Below are 22,963 nucleotides of genomic sequence, written 5' to 3' on the forward strand. Positions count from 1 at the left end.
CTATCCCCCCATCCCTGGCCAGCGGACCCCCTAGCGCTGATGTCACCATTTTGCAAAGTCACAGACGTCGACAGTGCCGTTATAACAAAATAATTATAATATTACAATAGAAAACAGGCACAGAATGATTTGGCAGAGAGACCTATGCAGATGTGACATATTTATCTTCATATTGTTTCGTTGGCAAAGCAGTTATTTCAATAGAAACAAAAGGTGTCTTTATGTATTGCTTTGTTTGATGGGGAATTCAATTTTAAAGAAACTCCCTTCTAAGGCTTTTTTTTAATTCTCTTTTATTCTGATGTTGATCAATGTGGTTTACTGTTCACTGTGCCAAAGCTGTCCCTCCCTCTGGCACCCCTCCCCGTGTGCCCTGTCACTCAATGCATTGCTTTCAACAGGAGTAACAAAGGAACGGTTGCTACAGCAACGGATACAGCAAAATAAACAGTGAGCCATCAGGCTGAGCTGGTCTATTGCTCTGCGAGTCCATGGATCCAGTAAGTAGTACCTCTAACCCTAATGAAATATTAAACAAAAATCATATATTTACCTATTCCAATGGATATGTCGAAAAAAACAACACAGTAGATTTTCAAGGTTTGGTTGGTGGGTCTGCCAGGACAGAGTCAAGGAACTCTAATAGGCTTGGGGTGATGGGAGTTGACACCTATCACTGCTTTTAGCATTAGGACTTAACCCTGTGAGTGCTGTAAGGACCTGCCCTTAATTAATTGCAGATCCTGGTAAATTTAATGTAAGTGTGAGTGTTAGTTACCCCCGCCAGTTCCAGTGCGTACCACTTAATCGTCAACTGATGTACAAATAACTTGTTAAATTATACGCAATACCTGGCTTTTCATTCAAAATCAAGTTAAAGGTTTGGGTATGAATTTGTATTCCCTGCATGACTGGGTCTCTTTGAAACTCTACGCTTGTGAACATTTACTTTATATAACAGAGTAAATATGTCACAAATTTCTCTTGTAGATAGCAAAACCTGTTCCTGGACATTGGTATTGGAGAGAGGACACAAACACACTCGAATTTTCAAGGTAATATTTATGGATGCATGCGTTAATTTGGGGTATATTTACTAAACCGTGACTTGTAGGAAATGGGCATGGTACGTGCTTATGAAGGCCAGATTAGCCAATTTGGAAACATTCTCAAGCTCTGAGTGTTTTTCTGGAACTGTCAGAGTTCGTTTAGGAAGTCTGAATGGGCCCCATACTAAGGGTTACCATATAGGGCAACCCTTTTCATGTGCTGCCCATCACTATGTATACATGATATGCTCTTGAAAACATGGTGGATATGGTAAACCGACCCATACTGAACGGAGCAGAACCATCTGGCTGCATACGGGTTTATTCGGACTGCAGAATCCGGACATTGTTTAAACTATTTAATATTATTTCCTTACAGCAGTAATGGAGCTGCGGACGCACGAGAAAGGGCGAGGAGGGCTAGGACTATACATTTTCAGGAACACGAGACTAAAGCACCAGACAGGTATTTAAATAAAATAAAAAGGAGGCTGTTCCATGGAAGAATTTAACGTATCATTATATATACAGTATGAGGGATTGACAAAAGCTGATTTTTAAGAACTACAAATACCATGATGCTTTGCCAACCTTTAAGCTGGTAAGACATCAATGGGAGATGTAGCATTACACTAACTGGGGCGGTCTACTTATTGGCCACCCCTAATGTACGGTATTATGTCACCATGTGGTACTTTCTTCTTGCGTTTTCATTAGACACATTTTTCCTGAAACTTGAATATAAGTCACCAAGTACTCGGATTAAGTAGCCAGTGTGGGTTATACCACTGGGGCATTCTACATGTCAGGCAAAAAGAGTCAAACTGAAAACAGTGCCGATATGGAGAATTTTTCCGATTTGACTACTTTGGGCTACAATTTGATTCACTTTGAATTCCTGATATTTCACACATTGGTGAATAACTCTAAAAAAATTGGATAATAATATAGATAAATAAAACATTTACTTTGCTGTTAGTTTTAAAATACGATAAAAAGCATTTTATTAGAAAATATATAGAGGACCCTTAAAAGAATCTTGACACCTTTTCATTTTATTACAGAACAAACCTGCCTTCATTTTGTACAGCGCTACGGAATCTGATGGCGCTATATAAATAATAAAATAACAATCATTTTATTCCCATTTTTTTCAGAACTAGCCTAAACCTTCCACTTTAACCTCTTATTTTCTGGAGGTGTGCGTGACTGATTTAATAAGGCTAAATAATATTTTTTTTGGTGCCAAGTAATCTACAACACATGTTCTCCACTATTAGCCAAATGGCTATTTGGATACAATGACTTAGACATTGGAGTATTTTCAGTGATATGTTATCTTGGCAGGACTCTGCTGGGTTTAAAATGGGCTTCATTTCTGGATTATCTTCTGCCCACAAACCACGCCATCTAACCTAATTTAGCAACCAGCATTTAGTTGATCTCAGAGCATTTACTTTAACCCACAAAGCACCAATGTGCCAATGCGTTTTAATGTTTTTGTAACTAGCCCTCAGTGCCCACCAACTGGCCAAAATATCGTGATGCAGTCCAGTTAATCAGCGGATAATTTGCATTCAGACACTGTCTACTTTTGTTCAGGATATTCTGGTTTGCATAGCACAGTAAACACTGCCAGAGCTGTATCATATTAAAAGGACACTACTGTTAAAAACTACATCCTATTGTAATGCAGTAAACAGCATCTTGTTATGCTGAATGTTATCGGATATAGTGTATCTCTGTACCTGTGCTGGACAGGTGTGCCATAGAATGAGTGTATAGCCGTACCTGTGCTGGACAGGTGTGCTAAGGAATGAGTGTATCTCAGTACCTGTGCTGGACAGGTGTGCCATAGAATGAGTGTATCTCTGTACCTGTGCTGGACAGGTGTGCCATAGAATGAGTGTATCTCAATACCTGTGCTGGACAGGTGTGCCATGGAATGAGTGTATCTCCGTACCTGTGCTGGACAGGTGTGCCATAGAATGAGTGTATAGCCGTACCTGTGCTGGACAGGTGTGCCATAGAATGAGTGTATATCCGTACCTGTGCTGGACAGGTGTGCCATAGAATGAGTGTATCTCCGTACCTGTGCTGGAAAGGTGTGCCATAGAATGAGTGTATCTCAGTACCTGTGCTGGACAGGTGTGCCATAGAATGAGTGTATCTCCGTACCTGTGCTGGACAGGCGTGCTAAGGAATGAATGTATCTCAGTACCTGATTCTTATATAGACAAAGTAAGAAAAAAGAGCCTTAACTAACTGTACCTCCATATGCGGGATAACCCCTATTAGTATACTTTTTGTCAATCTATCGGATATACTTGCTACACTATTATTTGGAAGGGTAAAGGTGTTAGACTATCCTAAGAGAATAACATTGGCAAGCCGAAGCATAAATACCATTATAACCTTTGGAAATATTTAACTGTCAGTGTTGAAGGCTATCTTGCCGTAACTTAATTCTGCTGCAATTTATAACAAACCGCGACCAGAGTCAGGAGGAATTGGTGACTAGGGTCCCTCGCCAAAAGGATCTCCTGGCTTGGATTGACGTGTATTTTACATATAGAACCAGCATGGGTTATTAGTTACTATTCAGATTATAGCCCTGTTCTGAGTGACTTATTCGTGTCCACTACTGAATTAAAAGTGACGTTTTATTTTTATTTTTATTTCTCTTCTCTTGTTCCCTATATTACTTTTTGATCCACCATACCATCTATGAGATGCCCTGGTTAATTTATTTAAAACTGTTACCTCCAACTTCTCTCTTCTCTGTTATATTATCTCAGTACCTGTGCTGGACAGGCGTGCTAAGGAATGAGTGTATCTCCGTACCTGTGCTGGACAGGCGTGCTAAGGAATGAGTGTATCTCAGTACCTGTGCTGGACAGGCGTGCTAAGGAATGAGTGTATCTCAGTACCTGTGCTGGACAGGCGTGCTAAGGAATGAGTGTATCTCAATACCTGTGCTGGACAGGCGTGCTAAGGAATGAGTGTATCTCCGTACCTGTGCTGGACAGGCGTGCTAAGGAATGAGTGTATCTCCGTACCTGTGCTGGACAGGCGTGCTAAGGAATGAGTGTATCTCAGTACCTGTGCTGGACAGGCGTGCTAAGGAATGAGTGCATCTCAGTACCTGTGCTGGACAGGCGTGCTAAGGAATGAGTGTATCTCAGTACCTGTGCTGGACAGGCGTGCTAAGGAATGAGTGTATCTCAGTACCTGTGCTGGACAGGCGTGCTAAGGAATGAGTGTATCTCAGTACCTGTGCTGGACAGGCGTGCCATGGAATGAGTGTATCTCCGTACCTGTGCTGGACAGGCGTGCTAAGGAATGAGTGCATCTCAGTACCTGTGCTGGACAGGCGTGCTAAGGAATGAGTGTATCTCAGTACCTGTGCTGGACAGGCGTGCTAAGGAATGAGTGTATCTCAGTACCTGTGCTGGACAGGCGTGCTAAGGAATGAGTGTATCTCAGTACCTGTGCTGGACAGGCGTGCTAAGGAATGAGTGTATCTCAGTACCTGTGCTGGACAGGTGTGCCATGGAATGAGTGTATCTCAGTACCTATGCTGGACAGGCGTGCCTTGGAATGAGTGTATCTCAATACCTGTGCTGGACAAGTGTGCCATAGAATGAGTGTATCTCTGTACCTGTGCTGGACAGGTGTGCCATGGAATGAGTGTATCTCCGTACCTGTGCTGGACAAGTGTGCCATAGAATGAGTGTATCTCTGTACTTGTGCTGGACAGGTGTCCCATGGAATGAGTGTATCTCAATACCTGTGCTGGACAGGTGTGCCATGGAATGAGTGTATATCCGTACCTGTGCTGGACAGGTGTGCTATAGAATGAGTGTATCTCTGTACTTGTGCTGGACAGGTGTGCCATGGAATGAGTGTATCTCAGTACCTGTGCTGGACAGGTGTGCCAAGTAATGAGTGTACCTCAGTACCTGTGCTGGACAGGTGTGCCAAGGAATGAGTGTATCTCAGTACCTGTGCTGGACAAGTGTGCCATAGAATGAGTGTATCTCTGTACCTGTGCTGGACAGGTGTGCCATGGAATGAGTGTATCTCCGTACCTGTGCTGGACAGGTGTGCCATGGAATGAGTGTATCTCCGTACTTGTGCTGAACAGGTGTGCCATGGAATGAGTGTATCTCAGTACCTGTGCTGGACAGGTGTGCCGTGGAGTGAGTGAATCTCTGTACCTGTGCTGGACAGGTGTGCCATAGAATGAGTGTATCTCTGTACCTGTGCTGAACAGGTGTGCCATGGAATGAGTGTATCTCCGTACCTGTGCTGGACAGGTGTGCCATGGAATGAGTGTATCTCCGTACCTGTGCTGGACAGGTGTGCCATGGAATGAGTGTATCTCCGTACCTGTGCTGAACAGGTGTGCCATGGAATGAGTGTATCTCTGTACCTGTGCTGGACAGGTGTGCCATGGAATGGGTGTATCTCAGTACCTGTGCTGGACAGGTGTGCCATGGAATGAGTGTATCTCCGTACCTGTGCTGAACAGGTGTGCCATGGAATGAGTGTATCTCTGTACCTGTGCTGGACAGGTGTGCCATGGAATGGGTGTATCTCAGTACCTGTGCTGAACAGGTGTGCCATGGAATGAGTGTATCTCTGTACCTGTGCTGGACAGGTGTGCCATGGAATGGGTGTATCTCAGTACCTGTGCTGGACAGGTGTGCTATGGGGTTGTCACAACTCATGCTGGAATAGCTAGACTAACTTCACAGGGACAAAGTGAGTGTAATAGTTCCTCTACATGCGTACGATGGCTTCAGTGGATCCGAGAATCACTTATTAAGCTGCTATACCTCTGTTTGGTTGCCAGCCTCAAAGCTGAAGAAGGGTGAGCTTTGACTGAGGATTCTGTTAGCGAGGAAATTATGTTAAGTGTTGGTATTTTGTTGGACGTGAGACTACAGTAGTTGCAGAGGGATTGCACATATTTTCTGAATGCCTGTGTTCATTTTCCATTTATTTATGGTATTTCTGAGATTGCTTTTTATTAATTATGATAAAACCTTGATCATACATACAAATGATTAAATTACTTTTGTATGCAATTTAAGGGTACCAACCCATTCCTTCAATGTTATGGCTGGATCGAAATCCTCTAAGACAAGTTTTGCTGGCTCCATCACCAGATCACCCAAACACACAAGCAAACACGACCGCGAACACATCACCCTGGAAGATGTGAAGTGTAAGTACATGGTATTATTGTGTGTATTGTATTTGGAAGAGGCTTTGCATGTTTCATAGCAATAAATATTGGAGGGGTGCAATCCTATTAAGGATCAGTTACTTTCAATGCTGTGCTTACTGCAACCATAAATCAGATATAGTTTAGGAGTCTGTTTTTTGGCCTCATGGGTCGAAAGGGAACAAAGGTCCACTCCACTCACTTTTGTTTCTTCCTCCCTCTGTGCCGCCATCTTTTTCCATCTTCCTGGCATGCCAGAAGAAAATGACCTATGTGCCCTCGCAGAAGGAGTGCATGGAGCATAGTGTAAGATATACCTGTTCCTTTCAGCTGTCAATCAGAAACCTTGGTGGGCAAAGAGCTGGATATGGATCAATTTGTTTTTCACTTAAATACCCTTCTATTTTGATTTGCCATTTGAATCACACAGGCTGACATTTAATGCAAATGAGCTTTCATGACCTGTGCACTGCATCATGGGAAATCCGTCTTGGGAAGATGGCTGCACAGATCCCCCAGAAATGCACCATGCTTGTATTTGCATTCAGTATGGACTCAGTAGCCCTTTTTGATCTAGCCCCCATTAGAACATGTTTCTATTCATTGTGTCCAGATCAACGCACCTAAACCTTCTCTGGAAGAAAGATAATGAGTTTAGATAAAGCATTGTTATTTTAGTCAAATAATATAAAAAATAAATAAATTCATTTTCCTTAATAGATTTTTTTCAAATTCTTTTCCAGATGTTGCCTTAAGTTTATTGAAAGAAGATGGTGTTTATATCAACTCATTTTCAGAGGCTATAAGGTAAGAGGCAGGCTGGCAGAATTATAGATCATAACTTTTAATATTAAAAAAATTGTAAAAAACAAAAACTAAAAATGTACCATGGAATCCCCTTTAAAGGGACTGTAAACATTTCAACTCATTAAAGTGGTTATAGTGCCTGTAGTCCTTTTGGACTGTCCCTCCATTCTGTGTTAAACCACGATTGAGCAGTTCCACACTAAATAAGGCTCCCTAGCCACCCACAGAGATTACACACTTTATTTTAGCCATACCAATTCATACCAGCAATGGGTGCTGTGATAGACGGAAAATAGTCAGCTGACACTCACAGCCAATCACAAGCCCATTGCTGCTCAGGCATATATTTTCTCATTAGCCCAAGCAGCATAGAGGGTATGGGCTAGGGACTCTCTTTTAACATTAAAACATCAAAAACCAAGATATATCCATATTTGTCTTTGTTTTGGTTTTTGTATTTGAAAAATGTCAATAAACTTAATTTAAAAAAAAAAAAAATTAAAAACAGTTTAACACTGAAAGGGAACCGTTTTCATACGCTGCCCATCAATATGTATATGGGATATATGTTCCAGAAAACATAGTGGTTATGGTAACTCTCCCTTTAAGAACCACATAACATGCAATCCAATGCTATTGATAGCATTCCAGCACTAAACATTGCACACTGCTCGGGGCGGAGCCAGCAACCGAGCTGAACGGTCGCACAGCAAAAGAGCTCCGGCTTTTTCGGGCCACAAACTGCCCAATTACCACTATTACCAGCATATTGGGCTCCCCAACGAGACAACCAGCAACAAATAAGACAATGGGACGAAAAACCAAAAAACTCAAGCAAGACTCAAGCAGGACCGAATATTGTGGATCTCCTGCAGCAGACACGTGAAACTGCCAGGCCCAAGATGGCCGTCTACATGGACAACTACTCAGAGATGTCGGACGACTTCTCCTCGGGAGAAGAGGCGGCGGACCTCACCCCGGTACAAAAGCAGAAATCGGCAATCCAGACAGCCGATGCCTCTCCGGTGACTACGGCGGTGCTGAAGATGCTCCTTGCGGACCTTCAGAAAACCATCCAAGCCGACGTCGCCACGATCCGCAATGAAATACAAGACCTGACAGGCTGCATGGGAGTGTTGGAGGTTACCACCCGCGCCTGCTCCGACCAACTGACCTCTCTCCAGCAAGTGGTTCAGGAGCTTCAACGGCAGAATGAGGCACACGAACACCGCTTCGCGGCCCTGGAGGACGCACGCCGGGCCAACAATATAAAGATTAGAGGTATCCCAGAGGCCACTCAACAGGCCGAGTTACCACACCTGCTCAGGCGCCTTCTGACAGCCCTGCTACCAACGAGGCAGACTAAAGCAGTTGCCCTAGATGGCTTCTTTAGAGCCCCGAAACCAGCCTCGGCGCCCGCCACAGCACCACGAGACCTAATCGTGAAGTTCCAGCATCATTCGACCAAAACCACAGTACTAGCGGCGACCAGAGACTGCTCCCCATACACGTTTGAAGAGATGGATTTATCTTTCTACACTGAGCTCACTGGGGGCACCTTGGCATGGCGGAGGTCGCTCCGACCTCTCACTACGCTGCTGCAGAAACGAGGAGTCACCTACAAATGGCACCAATCCCGCACACTGAGGATACTGCACGGAGGGACTGACCATAAGGTACGAGACCTTCAGGAAGCCAAAGCCTTATTGCCAACACTGGGACTCCCACTGGACGCTCTGACTACTGAGGAGCCCCAAGGAGCGAGCCAGCCATAGAGCAGATGGAACCCTGACAGGGTAACATCCTTTGTTCCCCGAAGATCTACAGTAAACACAACCGGGACTGAGCCCACCTGAGGCCCCAGAGTGCCCCATTGCTTCACCGCACTACCACAGAACTCTTTAATACCAAGTTACCTGTTTAACAGTTAGAGTATTTAAGTTAGAGTATACCTCAAATTGCATGCTACTCCCTATGGGAAGGGTCAACTGACCATACCACCCCCCCCGCCCTAGCCTCCCAATGTGCCTAGGCCTAACCAAGACACGTACAGGCATGGCCACTATCGGCACTGAACATACCTAGCCTCACCCAGTAAGCTTGGGGGTATCGTACGGCTACCCACACCAAGCCCCCGTTAAGCCGTTTGTATTTTTCTTAGTAAGTTAATTAGAAACGTTTTAATCTTTAATTTTAATTTTAACTCTCTCCAGTCCACTAAGAAAATAGACCGAGGCACTGCACACTGTGACTGGAACATGACATATTCAAATGTGCAGGATACCTCCACTACGCATGGTTACACAAAATCTGAAGTTTTGAGCATTAACCCTGTCAGCACGACACTCGTTTTAATTGCAAATGTTAGCAATGATGTTTTTATATGTTAAGTACTTTATATAATTTTTTTTTATCTCATGATGTGACTAATCCTGCCTAAAGTCCGCACCCCACAACCTCTCACGCTACACTAGAACACCCACCTCGCACGGCTTACGCATACACGGAGCACTTCAGTAGCGTTCTGTTTAGCGGTACATCCACTCTAGCTAGTAACATACAACACAACGACACAGATCACAAAGACCTATACCGTATTCTTGTGCCCTTTGCAGCGATCACACGCCTCACTACACATAATCCCTTTGCAAGCATGGAAATAAACTAATAGGCATAACCCTCACCAACAGCGCAAAACAAACCGGTAAATATCGATGTTATAATTAACCAGCACTGAACCTAGCTATGTGTAAGCTTTTATACAAAAATGTGCACTGTTTCAATGCCATGACTGTACAACAACGATGATGTGCTTAGGCTTACAAACACTGTTGTGGCGACGTAGGCTGTCTTGTAACTTTCATGCAATTCAAAAAAAAAACAAAACATTGCACACTGCTCAGCCAGCAGTTGGATGTAATCGCAGTGCAGTGTAGCAGAGTGGTAGTATCCCTTTAATACACCCGTGGCTGACTGTGCTATTATATACTATGTACTGTGGTAAAAAAAATATAAACTGCAACATTTCTTTATTTTAGTCTAAATGTATAAACTCCATTTATTATTTCTGTAAACTCATCCTTCTTTTCCTTCCTGTTTTAGAAGCCAACATTTGGATGAGTTCCTCATGGCCCTTCTGTCCTACCTTTCTTGTTATTTGGAAAAACAGGCTATCGAAAGAAAACCCAAGCCTTTACTGCCGTAAGATCCATGTGCAGTCTTTCGTTAAATACAATATGAAGTGTAATGTGTAATATATTGCTTTATAAATTACAATAAATCTCCTCTATTAGGCATCCATCGGCTAAAGGGAACTTTGTATTAATCAATTATAAATGATTTCTTTTGAATATTTTTGACGTTTGTAAACCGTTCTAGGCAAGTAGATTTTCATCTTAAAATCCCATTTATATATACCCATCCTTTGCTCTAGATAAACTATTGAGAATTTGTGAAAAATGATTTTAACGCACATTGAATGCCTTGGTCCATGTCCATATTTGTGTCCCTGTACACACAGATTCAGCAGTTTTATAATTTCCCTTGGATCTGGGCAGTGACATGACTGGGCTGTAAGATTGGTATATTTAACAATTAGAGGGTCCCCGGTATCCCATTATATCAAGGAGGGAGCTGTATAAGAAAAACCTAGCATGGAAATACAACAACGCTATGTGCAAGACCATTGACCCATGACACGTTAAACCATTGTATAGGGTTTATCACTACACAGCCACATTGTACAAACAGGTAAGATCCTTTGGGGGACTTCAATTCGCAGGTGTTATGACATGGACAAAGGTTCCAATACTTATATTCAGAGGAACCCAAAATTATATCAGGCGCCTGGAGAAGCAATTAGCACACAACAAAAATAGTTGTGAGTCCAGAATTACTTCCTGCTCGTTTATTCAAAGTAGGGTGTCTTTATACACAATATTCTTGCAGCTTAGCTTGAAGGTTTAAACTAAACAGTGATTTCAAATCTTTAGAGATTGTAATAGTTTTATTTAAAAACACCTCACCTAGGCAAAAAATTATGGGGGTTTAGTTACATTATATGATCATACATTGCATAAGCCTGCCAACTACGTCAAAGTACCCCATATTCGGCAGGTCCTATCCTAGTAGCAGCCTAATGCTTGCTCTTATGAGATTAATCCACTTACTTGGGAAATACTTCCTTACTGGGACTCTCTGCAAGTCAAGGCTAAATAGTTGGCAGGCTTATGCAATGTATGATCATATAATGTAACTAAACCCCCATTATTTTTTGCCTAGGTGAGGTGTTTTTAAATAAAACTATTACAATCTCTAAAGATTTGAAATCGCTGCTAATAGTTAATAAGCGAGTGCGCTGGATTGTGTATTTTACATATTTCATAAGATATAAAATTAGTTTACAAAACAATATGTGGTTACATATTTCATAAGATAGGAAGGTCGCAGAGACAAAATTAGCTAGCTAGCAAACAGTCACACAATGTACAGTTTCTCAAAATAAGTGCTCGGGTGGGGGCTAGAATACAAAGAGAACGCAACTTATGCTGACACGTATACAGCATTTTACAGAGAGAAAGTTCATTACATATAAAGAGCATCAGATGTAGACCTTAATTTTATTACGCTGAACATTAGAATCAAGATATATTCCTTCACAGTTACACGACGCACAGAGAGGCGTGGGGGGACACGGCCAGTACTGCACATAGCTGTCTGGGAGATGACATGATAATATAACAGATGGATTAGAACATTTGACCAAGGAATCTTCTGATAAACTGCTACTGGGAACATCGGAATATTCGTGCTGGATAAGACGACATTTATTTATAAGAGCTTAAAGGATCCCTATAGTGTCAGGAAAACAAACCCGTTTTCCTGACACTATGTCATCCTTGGGGGACCCTCACCCTCAGGGTCCCCCTCCTGTAGCACTGAAAGGGTTAAAACCCCTTCAGCAGCTTACCTTAATCCAGTGCCGGGTTCCCTCGGCGCTGGTGACCTCTCCTCCCACGCCGACGTCAGCTCCCGAGCGGAGCGGAATGCACATGCGTGGCAAGAGCCGCACGCGCATTCTAACAGTCGATAGGAAAGCATTTCTCAATGCTTTCCTATGGACGTTCTGCACGCTGGATGCGAATTTCGCATCCAGCGTCGCAGAAGCGCCTCTACCGGCTGTCAGGAAGAAAGCCACTTCCTGACAGCCGGTAGAGGCAGTTTCTCTGAAACTGCTATGTTTACATCTAAAGGGTTAATACCTGAGGGACCTGGCACCCAGAACACTTAATTGAGCTGAAGTGGTCTGGGTAACTATAGTGTCCCTTTAAATACTGTGCATTTCAAAAGAGAAAAAGCTACATAATTAGAAGGAACGCCAGCTATATGTAGGGTATAATAAGGATATCAAGCCTTCTGGAAACTTGGAAGATAACAGATAAAATACGTTTTTGGTAGCCGTTATCAAGTTCGATTAAATGTTAACCTTTGTTATTAAATCTTTAATAAGACCATCTACACTAGATTGTGAATTCTACTTGTTAAATTTGTGAACGCGCCTAAAAAATGTCCTCTAAATATTTTTTTATTCCTTTGAGGTCTATTTTAGTTTATCGTCCAAACTCTACGTCAGGGTAAGTATCATGAGGAACAGCACTGACTAGGAAACATTCTGCGGAGAATCCTGTATTGTATTAACTTCTTAATAATCCGTAACCAGAGGGTAAAGGCACGGGAGGGAACATGTTTGTTTTATAATAGTTTAAGAGTAAACCATTATATATAAACCAATCTCTGCATTAACCAAATGTCCTAAAGAAGATACAGAGTAGTATCAATATCTGAATGCATCTATTGAAGCACACCATGGGTCACTATCTAAACGTAAAGGCAAACTCCAAAATGTACCGGATCATAAAAGTGTAAAGATCATCCTTAAATCTGAAATAGGAAAAAGTGTTGAGAACAGTTAGCCCTGTTATTATAACTGCAACATACACCTGGGGAGTGGGGACTGATGTGAGCCTACTGGGTATTGTGGTTTAAAGGACCACTATGGGCACCCAGACCACTTCAGCTTAATGAAGTGGTCTGGGTGCCAGGTCCAGCTAGGATTAACCCTTTCTTTTATAAACATAGCAGTTTCAGAGAAACTGCTATGTTTACCTATGGGTTAATCCAGCCTCTAGTGGCTGTCTCATTGAGGTGCTTCCGCGCTTTTCACTATGATTTTAACAGTGAGAAGACGCCAGCGTCCATAGGAAAGCATTGAGAATGCTTTCCTATGGACTGGCTGAATGCGCGCGCGGCTCATGCCGCGCATGCGCATTCAGCCGATGACGGAAGAAGAGGGAGGAGAGGAGGAGGACAGTCCCCCGCCCGGCGCTGGAAAAAGAGGTAAATTTAACCCCTTCCACCCCCTAGAGCCCGGTGGTAGGGGGCCCTGAGGGTGGGGGCATCCTTAGGGCACTATAGTGCCAGGAAAATGAGTATGTTTTCCTGGCACTATAGTGGTCCTTTAAGTTGTCTTAACAAATATACTGGATTATCCTAAGTACATGTACAAATTAGAGGGAATAAAACCAAAAAGAAATGAGTGTCAAAATGCACTCAATGCAAGTTTCACTCCTACGGATCATCAGGAAGGCACATAAAGACCGTTTGTATGCTAGTTTAATTAACTGGAAGTTGTTATAGTGTTATAGTTAACAATTCTTTAACGCTTTGCAAAATATTGGTTTATTGTTTACTAATCAGAGACTGCTGCTGAATTGGAAACAGATTTGCAAACTTTCCATTGATGGCCAAGCTGTAACAAGTACTATTGTTGCTTAAAGTTTGGAATTTAATTTTTTATTTCATGGTAGTTTGGTGTTTAGTAGATATTCCCCATAACCTTCTAATCATATCAGTAACTATGTATTGATAAGTAATGGAGGAACTCTTTTAGAACGCCGATTTCTGAATGTGAAAAGGTTAAAACCAACACAATCTGCTAAATGTCATCTGTTAACATTTGCATTCTATTTTTAGGAATCTGAATATTGTGGAACGCAAGGTGATGGCTGCGATTTCGTCAAGAACTGAACTTGCTCTAAAACATTTCGCTCAAACATACTGCGCCTTAGTACTTGGACTGGAACTAACTCATCAGCATCACATGGCTTGTGGGAAGTATGAACAGATTTTTCTCCAGTTACATAATATTACGTTCACGCAAATATCTGCGCCATTTATTATTCCCTGTATACAAGCACACGCTGGCGACAATGATAATACTGTGTTAATGATAAAATGAAAACACGTGTTTTTGCGTTTATTTAATTTTTCAAACTATCAGCCACTTCTTACTTCCTGTTTACTGCCTGAACTGGCACATGGCGAATTAAGGTTGGCTGTCTCTGAAGTTTAATTTTAAAGAGGAATTAACACCATAACAACCTTTGTTCTAAGTTCAGATTTTGGTATAAAGAGTCCTTCTCTCTCGTGGCACGATTCTTATAATTGCAGCAATTTTGAAGAATTGCTGCAGCTATAAACCCTCAATGACGTCTTTGCCCGTGCATATATTTGTGTGCATGAGCAGTCGCTCTCTCTAATATATGATACAATATATCCGAAATACATATTTCATCCTTTAAATCAAATACAAAGTTCTGGTTTAACTATTTATTTACCTACCCAGCTACTTTGATCTACAATTTGCAATTGTTCTTTTTCTACAGTTCTATAGTTATAACTGCTCCAAGTTATAATTTCTCTTTAAGTTTTTTTAATTCCTTGGCAAAACTCCTATTAAATTGCCGTGTTTCAAAGCTGGCATTGTGCTTGGCAGTGTTTATTAACCGTTTACATATTTGCCCAACGCCCAGAACAGAGTTCATTCGAGGATAGAAGTACGATACTTTTTGTTCTTCGGTTGGATAAGGTTTGTTTTACATGCTCGAACAACACCCAGATCTTTTTGTTGATGTGACCATAAGGTTTGTTTTGCACGTACAGACAGCAGCTCCCTCCAAAATCAGTCTCAGGCAGATAAACTTAAAAAAGATATTTTTGCAAATCATCTAAAAATCCCAAAGGGATTGTAAACTAAAAAAATAAAAAAATATCTATGCATTTAAATTTGTATTAAAAGTGTTCGCTATATTTAGGGTACATTTACAATAATATATGTTTTGCAGAAGTAAAGGATCCACATCAAAAAGCGACCGCATGTTCTACGAGGTAAGGAAAACAAGTAACAAAGCATTAATATTTAGAAATAGTATGACTTCATAACAGATGCCATGTCTCTTTAATTTGTTGTTTTTACTGCATTACTAGTTGGTGCCCCTTTAATTGAAAACTTTGGTCTGTTTTATTTGCATATTATGCAGCTGTATCTCACTGAGTAGGTCCTTGCTGAAAAGCTTCATGTGTGAAGAGTGTGTCCTCTTTATTCCATTTTGCAAAAAGTGCAGATTTCAATAGAAATTGACACGTTTATAAATTAACCTGGTAACACCCCCTTGGATTTCAAGCAGAGAACCGACAATGTTACTTCCTGGTTTCGTTAGCTCAATGCAGCCTCAAGAGGCAGCAATTACCCAGAGTACCTGACTTACAAGGACTTCTCATTTAGATGTATTGAGAAGTCTGATTGGACAGCCACAGAAAGTCTGGGTGGGGTTAAACGGGAGCGCTTGCAAAGACAGCAGACAAGAGAACTGCAGGTTTTGCAACCTGATTTTAGATATATCCCCAATGGAAAATATGTAATTAAATGTTTGCAAGTTTTCATTTGGGGTATATCTACTAAACACTGATTTATATTTATTTAGTATTTGAGCAGTGGAAAGTCCCTTCAAACATTATACCAATGGGCAGACTGTTTCAGCAGCCCTGCGGGGCACACACCGTAGCAGCATTATCAGTCAGCCTGGTGTGTTTTACACGTTATGATGACTGTTACTAAGCTTTTTTTTTATTTTTAATTGATGTTGGCATCAAACCCTCACAGTTTCCTGCTCATGGTGACAAGAAACATTATGTTCTGTTATTAGTAAATATACAATTTTGCCCAACTAGAGTCCTCCTTCAAAACTCCACAGAGAATTTACAAAACAATCCTGTTTCCTGGCACCTTCCAATCCATTGTTTGGCTTCCCAAACAACTTTATGGCCATTGGCCGCTTCCTCTGCACGATATTTAAACTAGTAAATGTTTTGCATGGACACGTCTCTTGTTACATGGGATGTGAAGCCTTGCTCCCATTGGGTTTTACCCCTTCACGACCAGACACATTTCATTTTAAAATTACTACCATAACATTTATATGAATAAGGGACATTTAGCTACTATATAAATGTACGATAAAACAACATTGCTCGAAGTGACATCAGAGCCATCTACAACCTCCTTCTCCTGACTGTTAAAATGAAGCAAAAAAAAAACATATTTGCACAATGATAACAGGATAGAAATAGGCCGACAATGTGTTTCTCCAAATGCAAAGACTTTATCAAAGCGATAATACGTGCTTGGCATGAGAGACTGCCAGCGATGTATGTACGTGCGAGTCCTCATCAACGTATTGTTCCTTTTAGAATTTGTAGTAGTTTGTCTGTAGTGTTGTTAAATTCCCCCATTTATGATATTGAAAAGTGGTACGAAATAAGTTGGATCTTTATCCTTTTTAATGAGTACGTGATTGTTAATAGAGTTCCTTATTCCTAACAATAAGTCCTTTTTTTTTACTTGGCACAAAATATGTGATTTGCAAAGCAAAATGTCCCTGTGTACCTTTCTTTGTACAATTTGTATAGAGAATTATCATGATGTAAAATATTGACTTAGCTCACTCAAAGTAGAACAAGGTGATTGATATCACATCGAAATGACTCCTGCTCTAAGATTTAAACGAACACTGACATTTCTCTCTCTATATATATATATATATAATCGATATCTCTGCCTCCTCCGATGCCATCTCAAGGGGGAACTGAATGCGCATGCGTGGCGAGCGCCATGCGCCTTAGGTCTTGTCCGTAGGAAAGCAATGAATCAATCTTTTTTTCTATGAGGTTTTTTGCAACACGCTGGACGTCCTCATGCAAAGCGTGAGATTGTGCAGCATTGTAAAACTTCATAGAAAAACTGCAGGAAGCTCATCTAGTGGCTGTCTGGCAGGCCGTCACTAAAGCCAGTCCTAACCCTGGAATAAAAACGTTACAGTTTCTCTAAAACTGCCATGTTAAACATTGCAGGGCTAGGGGGTCAGCAACGCTGTACCCAGACCACATTGTGATTTTGCTCTCCGTTCTCTGTTTATCTTGTACAGTTCCTCTACAGCTTCTGTATCTATGTTGCCTGGGTGGTGTTCCGACGCAAGGAGCTGAGCTTAATCCAGACTGAAATTGGCAGGATATTGCGATCCAACACGTTTAACCCTGCCCTTAGGGCGAACCATTTCCCAGATCCGCTCAGTAGAGTCCTGTCCGTGGAAGACAAGAAACTGCGAAAATCTACAACCTATGCTCCCAACAGGTATTAGTAATTATTATTTCCTTACATTCTCTTCTTATTAAAACTCGGTATCCCAATGTATAGCTTTCTAAATGTTAAATTATCTCAGGGGGTAATCCGATGGCTTCACCCCACTATTTTCACACTATGTGGGCTGTATCATCTTGATTTGCTAGGGGTAGAGGTCCCCAGGACCCCCGACTAAACCAAGGATAGTAGACACACACTAGTCTATCATCTGTTTATTCTCTTATCCCCTAGTTTGTAGGAAGAGATTTCATAATTATTGAATGGAGAACGACAGGGGTGATTTCCTGGAAAACAACATTTTTAACTAAAGGTTTTTTTTGTTTTTTTTTTACAAAATCGGAGTGAATTTTATAGACAGAGATTTGCAGATTTGTTCACTAAAATGAGTATTGTTGAAAATTCAGTGTGAATTCAAACTGAATTTCAAATTTAAGGCAAAAAGAGCCAACCTGGAACCATAGTTGAATTGGAGAATTTTTCCAGGTTTTGCCTTAAATTTGAAATTCAGCTTGAATTCACAACAATCCTCACTGTAGTGAATGATCAGCAACAAAGAAATGGCCGGATAGTATATCACATGCAGGTGTGACAGAGAAGGCAGGAAGAAAGAGGATAAAAGGTACAAAAGAAATGGGGCAAATGAGGAAATAATGGATAAAACTGCATTGAAAACATGTAGGAGTTCTGTGAGACACTGTGACAAGCCTCGGAATAATCTATAACCAATAGCTATTATCGGATTTGTATTAACTACTCTACCTAATATTTAATTTGATTTTTTTGGAATAGGAGGGATAATCCAAGACGCCCGGCAATTAAAAGCATTATTACTCAACGCTCCCCACTCCTTGCTTCTTTGATGCCAACGCTGAAGGAGCAATCACAATATCTGTTCCAGCAACATGGCCTCCATCCAAAAGGTCCCTCTGAGCCTACAGACAATCTGGGAATCTTCTTTCACCCTGTTATACATCAGTAAGACGTACTTTTGATTGTTTTTCTGAGATTATACAGCTTCTTTAGCACTACCCAACCATCTGAGGATACGAGTTTGATTCATGCAACAGTAGGAATCTCTATTATCGTGCTGCATATAGTCCTACAGTCTCAGACAGAGGAACCATTTAGTTGCTGACTAGTGAAAAAAAGTCAATTGAATCACACTGACAGAGACCTTTGCACATGTGTAAGACTGATGAAGAGGAGTTTGGCATAATCAAGGCACGAAATAATCCACACATGATGGGTGATCCACAATATTAAAAGCAGCCGAAAGATTGAGAAGAATTAGTGCAGGACTAGTGACATTCAAAAAATTTATACCAGTGGTTCCCAAACTTTTTAGACTCAAGGCGCCCTTAATATTTCAAGTGGTGAGAGTGAACTCTAGCAGCTCCTGAGATTCGAGATTCGGAGAGTTGCCATGGTAACAGCTGCAATGCTCCTAGCTCGCAAGAGGAGATCCCGACGGAGCTGCAGGTTAGAGCTCCCCCGGGGTCTCTCTCCCTCCCCTGCCGGCTGCCAGCATTACACTGCGAGCGGACCGGAGAGGGAGATCCCTGATCTCTCCTCCAGTCCTGCAGAGCCGGCTGGGGAGAGTGAGGCACAGTTCCCGGTGCTATGATTATAGCAACAGGAAATATTTTGCGGCTCCCCTGTGTGCACACAGTTTGGAAACTGCTGATTTATACATCTACAACTCTTTGTGTAATCAAAACATATTTTCTGATGTTAAAATTAGCAGGGTTATTAACTAAATGAGAATTCAAAGTTTGATGGTGCTCAGAGTCCATCATGACTTAATATGACCGGAGGAGTATGGCATAGAGAGGCTTTTCCAATCTGTTTAAAATTATAACATAAAATTTCAGATATTTTGACCTCCGTCAATATGTGGCATTTATATATCTGCATATTCCTGGCAATAACAAACAGTGTATTTTATAACGTCTTATTGTAGTTTATAGCTTCCCTAAAAGGGGTCAAAGTGCACTCGAACATCAGCAAGAAATGTTCAGTATCGTACGTGTTAAGAAATGCAATATAATGAGTCAGCGAAATCACGAAATGTTTGCTTATGTGCCAAATGTTTTCAAACGTGATCCAACAAGATCCAGTTTATATTGTTTTACTAACTTAACTCTGGTTTCACGTAGGATTGGAATACTCGGGGAGCCACGGAAAAATTTTAACCCCTACACCCTCGTCCCACTGGACACTGAAGAGGACGAGGTTGCTGAAATAAGACCTAAAAAAAGTACGGCATCCTTCTATTCTCGCAGTCACTCTTCAAGACACTCAAATGGCCGTCCGGGGACAGGCCGCCAGAGTACTGTCATTTCAAGAGCTACGACAGAAGCTGCGTACTCTGACGTGGATGAAGTTATGTCAGAGTGATAGTAGGGTCCTACGTAGTTACCATAACCATGATTATTCACCAAACTGGGAATTGTGGGGAACTGATCTAGGAATTATTCTTTTCAAACCAAAATAGCTGAACTGGAAAATAGCTGGATCATTTTTCTAGTTCAGCAACTTTGGACTAAAAGTTAACATTTCCCGGCCAATTCCTGACAATGAACAGTTTATTGAATATACGTGTATGCGCTGTTTACATCCAATTAACAACATGTGTTAGAAATCATTAATTGTTTGCAAATTGTATTTATTTACTATGTATACCATTGCTAGCTAGGGCAGGTAGGATGTGATATCATGGTATAACAATTCCATTTGTCTTTGATCAAGGGTGTCCAAAAGATAGATCCCCAGATATTGTAGACTGCAAATCCCATGATGCTTTGCATACCTTTAACATGAAAAATCATCATGAGAGCTGTAGTTTTAAAACATCTGGGGATCTAACTTTTGGGGCACCCCTGTCTTAGATAACGTTCACCCAGGTAAGTATATCTTCCTCTTTATTTTAGAAGAAATGTCTGTATCCCTTTGAAAGAAACCTGTGAAAAAGGCTTATGGACAGGGGGCATCAGCTACTGGTTTAATAAATAGAGGAAGTCAGATGGCTTCATGTATTTTTTAAACTGCATTAACTGTGTAACTGTATGTCTTGTGTCAATGAAAAGGTTAAATGGTATAATTTATGTTCTGTATAGAATGTATCTCAGTACATTATATAAATAACCTGACTCTTAATCACTTCTCAGCCTGAAGCTACTTTGATATGAAACATAAAATTCTAACGCCTTGTTTTGTTTTAACATTTGTTACCGGAGGGTATGATATATATATATATTTCATAATACACAGAATAAAAAAACAGATGTCATGAGCACACATTTCACGTGAGCGATAAAGATTTACTCCTCGGTAGCAACTAAAGATATTTTGAGTCATTTCGAGATATATATATATTAGCAGCTGGAGTTGCACTGTCTGTTATGTAGTAGAAATAGCTGCATTTTGATTAAGGAACTATATGCATATATATATATATATATATATTGCTTGTAAATATTTGTGTTTTCGTTTACTGATAGTGGTCTGTAAAAGATAATACGCATGAGATATTTATCATTAGGAGAGGAATCCTTCAGACAGGTAAATCAGGAGATACAGGTGGCTTACAATACTTTACTGATGGGGCAATCTTGTCAATGTTATTGCGTTATATTTGCTCCATGAATTTTTTATATCTTCCAAGTGTCCTTATTTAGCAGTGACAGTCCCTGTTTCGGACCCATGTCCCTCTGCTGGTATACATGAGCATAAAACAAGACTTTACAGCAATAATGCTGGCACAAAAGAATGTGTTAAAAAAAAATTAATATGTTTAGGAATCGGTCATTGTCAATAAGATACATTGGTCAATTCCATTTTCAGTCATATAAGTGTTTGTCAGTAGGTCATGAAGTCCCCCAAAATATCTCTGAATAGCCGACCCGGTTGCACCTCTTGTCACACGCCATAAAATAAAAGTGTCCCTCTTTGGCCAATTACATTTTTTATTGCTAGGTGAGAGTCCTATTATTATTTTTATATATGCATGTGTTCTACATTCCAAGCATCCAGTGTTAAATCTATTTTATCTAGTCACTAGCACTTAACAGTAGTCTCTATAAATTGACTCAAATGGCCATATATGCAGGTAGGTACTCCAGGTATATGTAGAATAAGCTATTGGCTCCTACAATTCCCATACCAAATAGCCCAAACACAAGGACTGAGGAGAGACAGAATATTTTTCATACGAGGGGCTCATTTCTGGGTTCGTCTCAGATCAAGTTGCAAAGCGATAAAAGAGTTGTTAAAATTATTTTTTTTTTTTTTTTTTTTTTCAATCTTTGTTTTTATTGAGGCATATGATGGTTCAGTACAGAAAATAAAATGATGGGTTAATGCGTGTAAAACATACAGTTTGCATAAGTGTACACAATAGTTGCATGTATTCCCAAGAGTAGCAGCCTCTTTTTTCTTTTTTTTAAAGTTTAACAGTAGAGTTGTCCTTACAGGTTAAACAAATTAAGCAAATAAAACAATGAAGGTGTGCTGAACGAAATTGAGTGTGACCTCGTTGGCGGAACAGTAGCACTATTACTAGCAGCAACACTACCAAAAGTGTCATCATTACAGGATAAGCAAGCTAGACAATGACAGTTCGGTGAACTGGTTGGGCTGTGACCTCGCTGGAAGGACAGTAGTATCATTGCTAGTGGTGTCGTCGCCATTAGTATATTTTATATTTTTAAAACAGGTCTAGGCATACTTTAAATTACGGTCCAACATAACAAGTGGTTGTAGCATTGTGTTACCCGCTGGGCTATACAAGTCTAAAAATTGCCTAATGTAATTGCGTTTACAAGTAAATTAAATGTTACGTCACATCTATGGCATTGCAGTTTTAAGGATGGTTAACGGTAACATTTGTATTTTGTTAGCTACTGTGCGAGTCTGCAGTTTAATAAAGAAGTAAGATGAACCTGACAGGTAACCAGTGGTTTACGGTATGCAATTATATGACATTACTAAACAGGCATGGCACTGAGTAGGCTTGGCTTCGACATGTCTAGCATTAAAATAAAAATTTTGGTCAGATGTATATATCAAAAGCTTTGTACGAATCAAAATAAAAATAAAAATAAAATTGAACTGATTTTAACCTTCTACAGTGTAGCTAATGAACTGTTCGTTGCATTAAAGGCCAATTTGGCTATCGAGTTAATTATAAGTCTATCGAGTTAATTATAAAAGGTTAAGTGTTGCACTGGGGTTTCAGTCCTGTATTGCACGGCTAGCGGCCGCAGCGGTGGGCCTGTTTGCCGTCATCCGATGCCACTATTATGTTTCAGTAGGTAGTCTTTAGCGCTTGCCGACCCA

At 40.8% G+C, this 22,963-nt stretch overlaps 1 protein-coding gene across 2 annotated transcripts; it reads left to right on the forward strand.

Moving 5' to 3' along the window:
* The first annotated feature begins 417 nt into the window (after positions 1–417).
* On the forward strand, positions 418–20,925 carry PPP1R36 (protein phosphatase 1 regulatory subunit 36). Of its 2 annotated transcripts, none has more exons than XM_063440311.1 (11): positions 418–500; positions 991–1,055; positions 1,429–1,515; positions 6,149–6,282; positions 7,026–7,089; positions 10,192–10,290; positions 14,122–14,262; positions 15,273–15,315; positions 17,412–17,617; positions 18,416–18,601; positions 19,783–20,925. In XM_063440311.1, exons 1-11 carry the CDS (start codon positions 492–494, stop codon positions 20,021–20,023), a joined length of 1,275 nt encoding a protein of 424 aa, XP_063296381.1. In that variant the 5' UTR covers positions 418–491; the 3' UTR covers positions 20,024–20,925. The 2 variants fall into 2 exon arrangements, with proteins under 2 accessions (XP_063296381.1, XP_063296382.1); XM_063440312.1 differs by having other exon boundaries at positions 1,432–1,515.
* The last annotated feature ends 2,038 nt before the right edge of the window (positions 20,926–22,963 follow it).

Source organism: Pelobates fuscus, chromosome 13, assembly GCF_036172605.1.
Source record: "Pelobates fuscus isolate aPelFus1 chromosome 13, aPelFus1.pri, whole genome shotgun sequence".
Taxonomy (NCBI): domain Eukaryota; kingdom Metazoa; phylum Chordata; class Amphibia; order Anura; family Pelobatidae; genus Pelobates; species Pelobates fuscus.

Bases quoted from the DNA above. Each gene is read 5' to 3' on its own strand.
- PPP1R36 (XM_063440311.1), top strand. The intron at 1,056-1,428 runs GTAATATTTATG...ATTTCCTTACAG, and splicing joins AACACACTCGAATTTTCAAG to CAGTAATGGAGCTGCGGACG. The intron at 1,516-6,148 runs GTATTTAAATAA...ATGCAATTTAAG, and splicing joins GAGACTAAAGCACCAGACAG to GGTACCAACCCATTCCTTCA.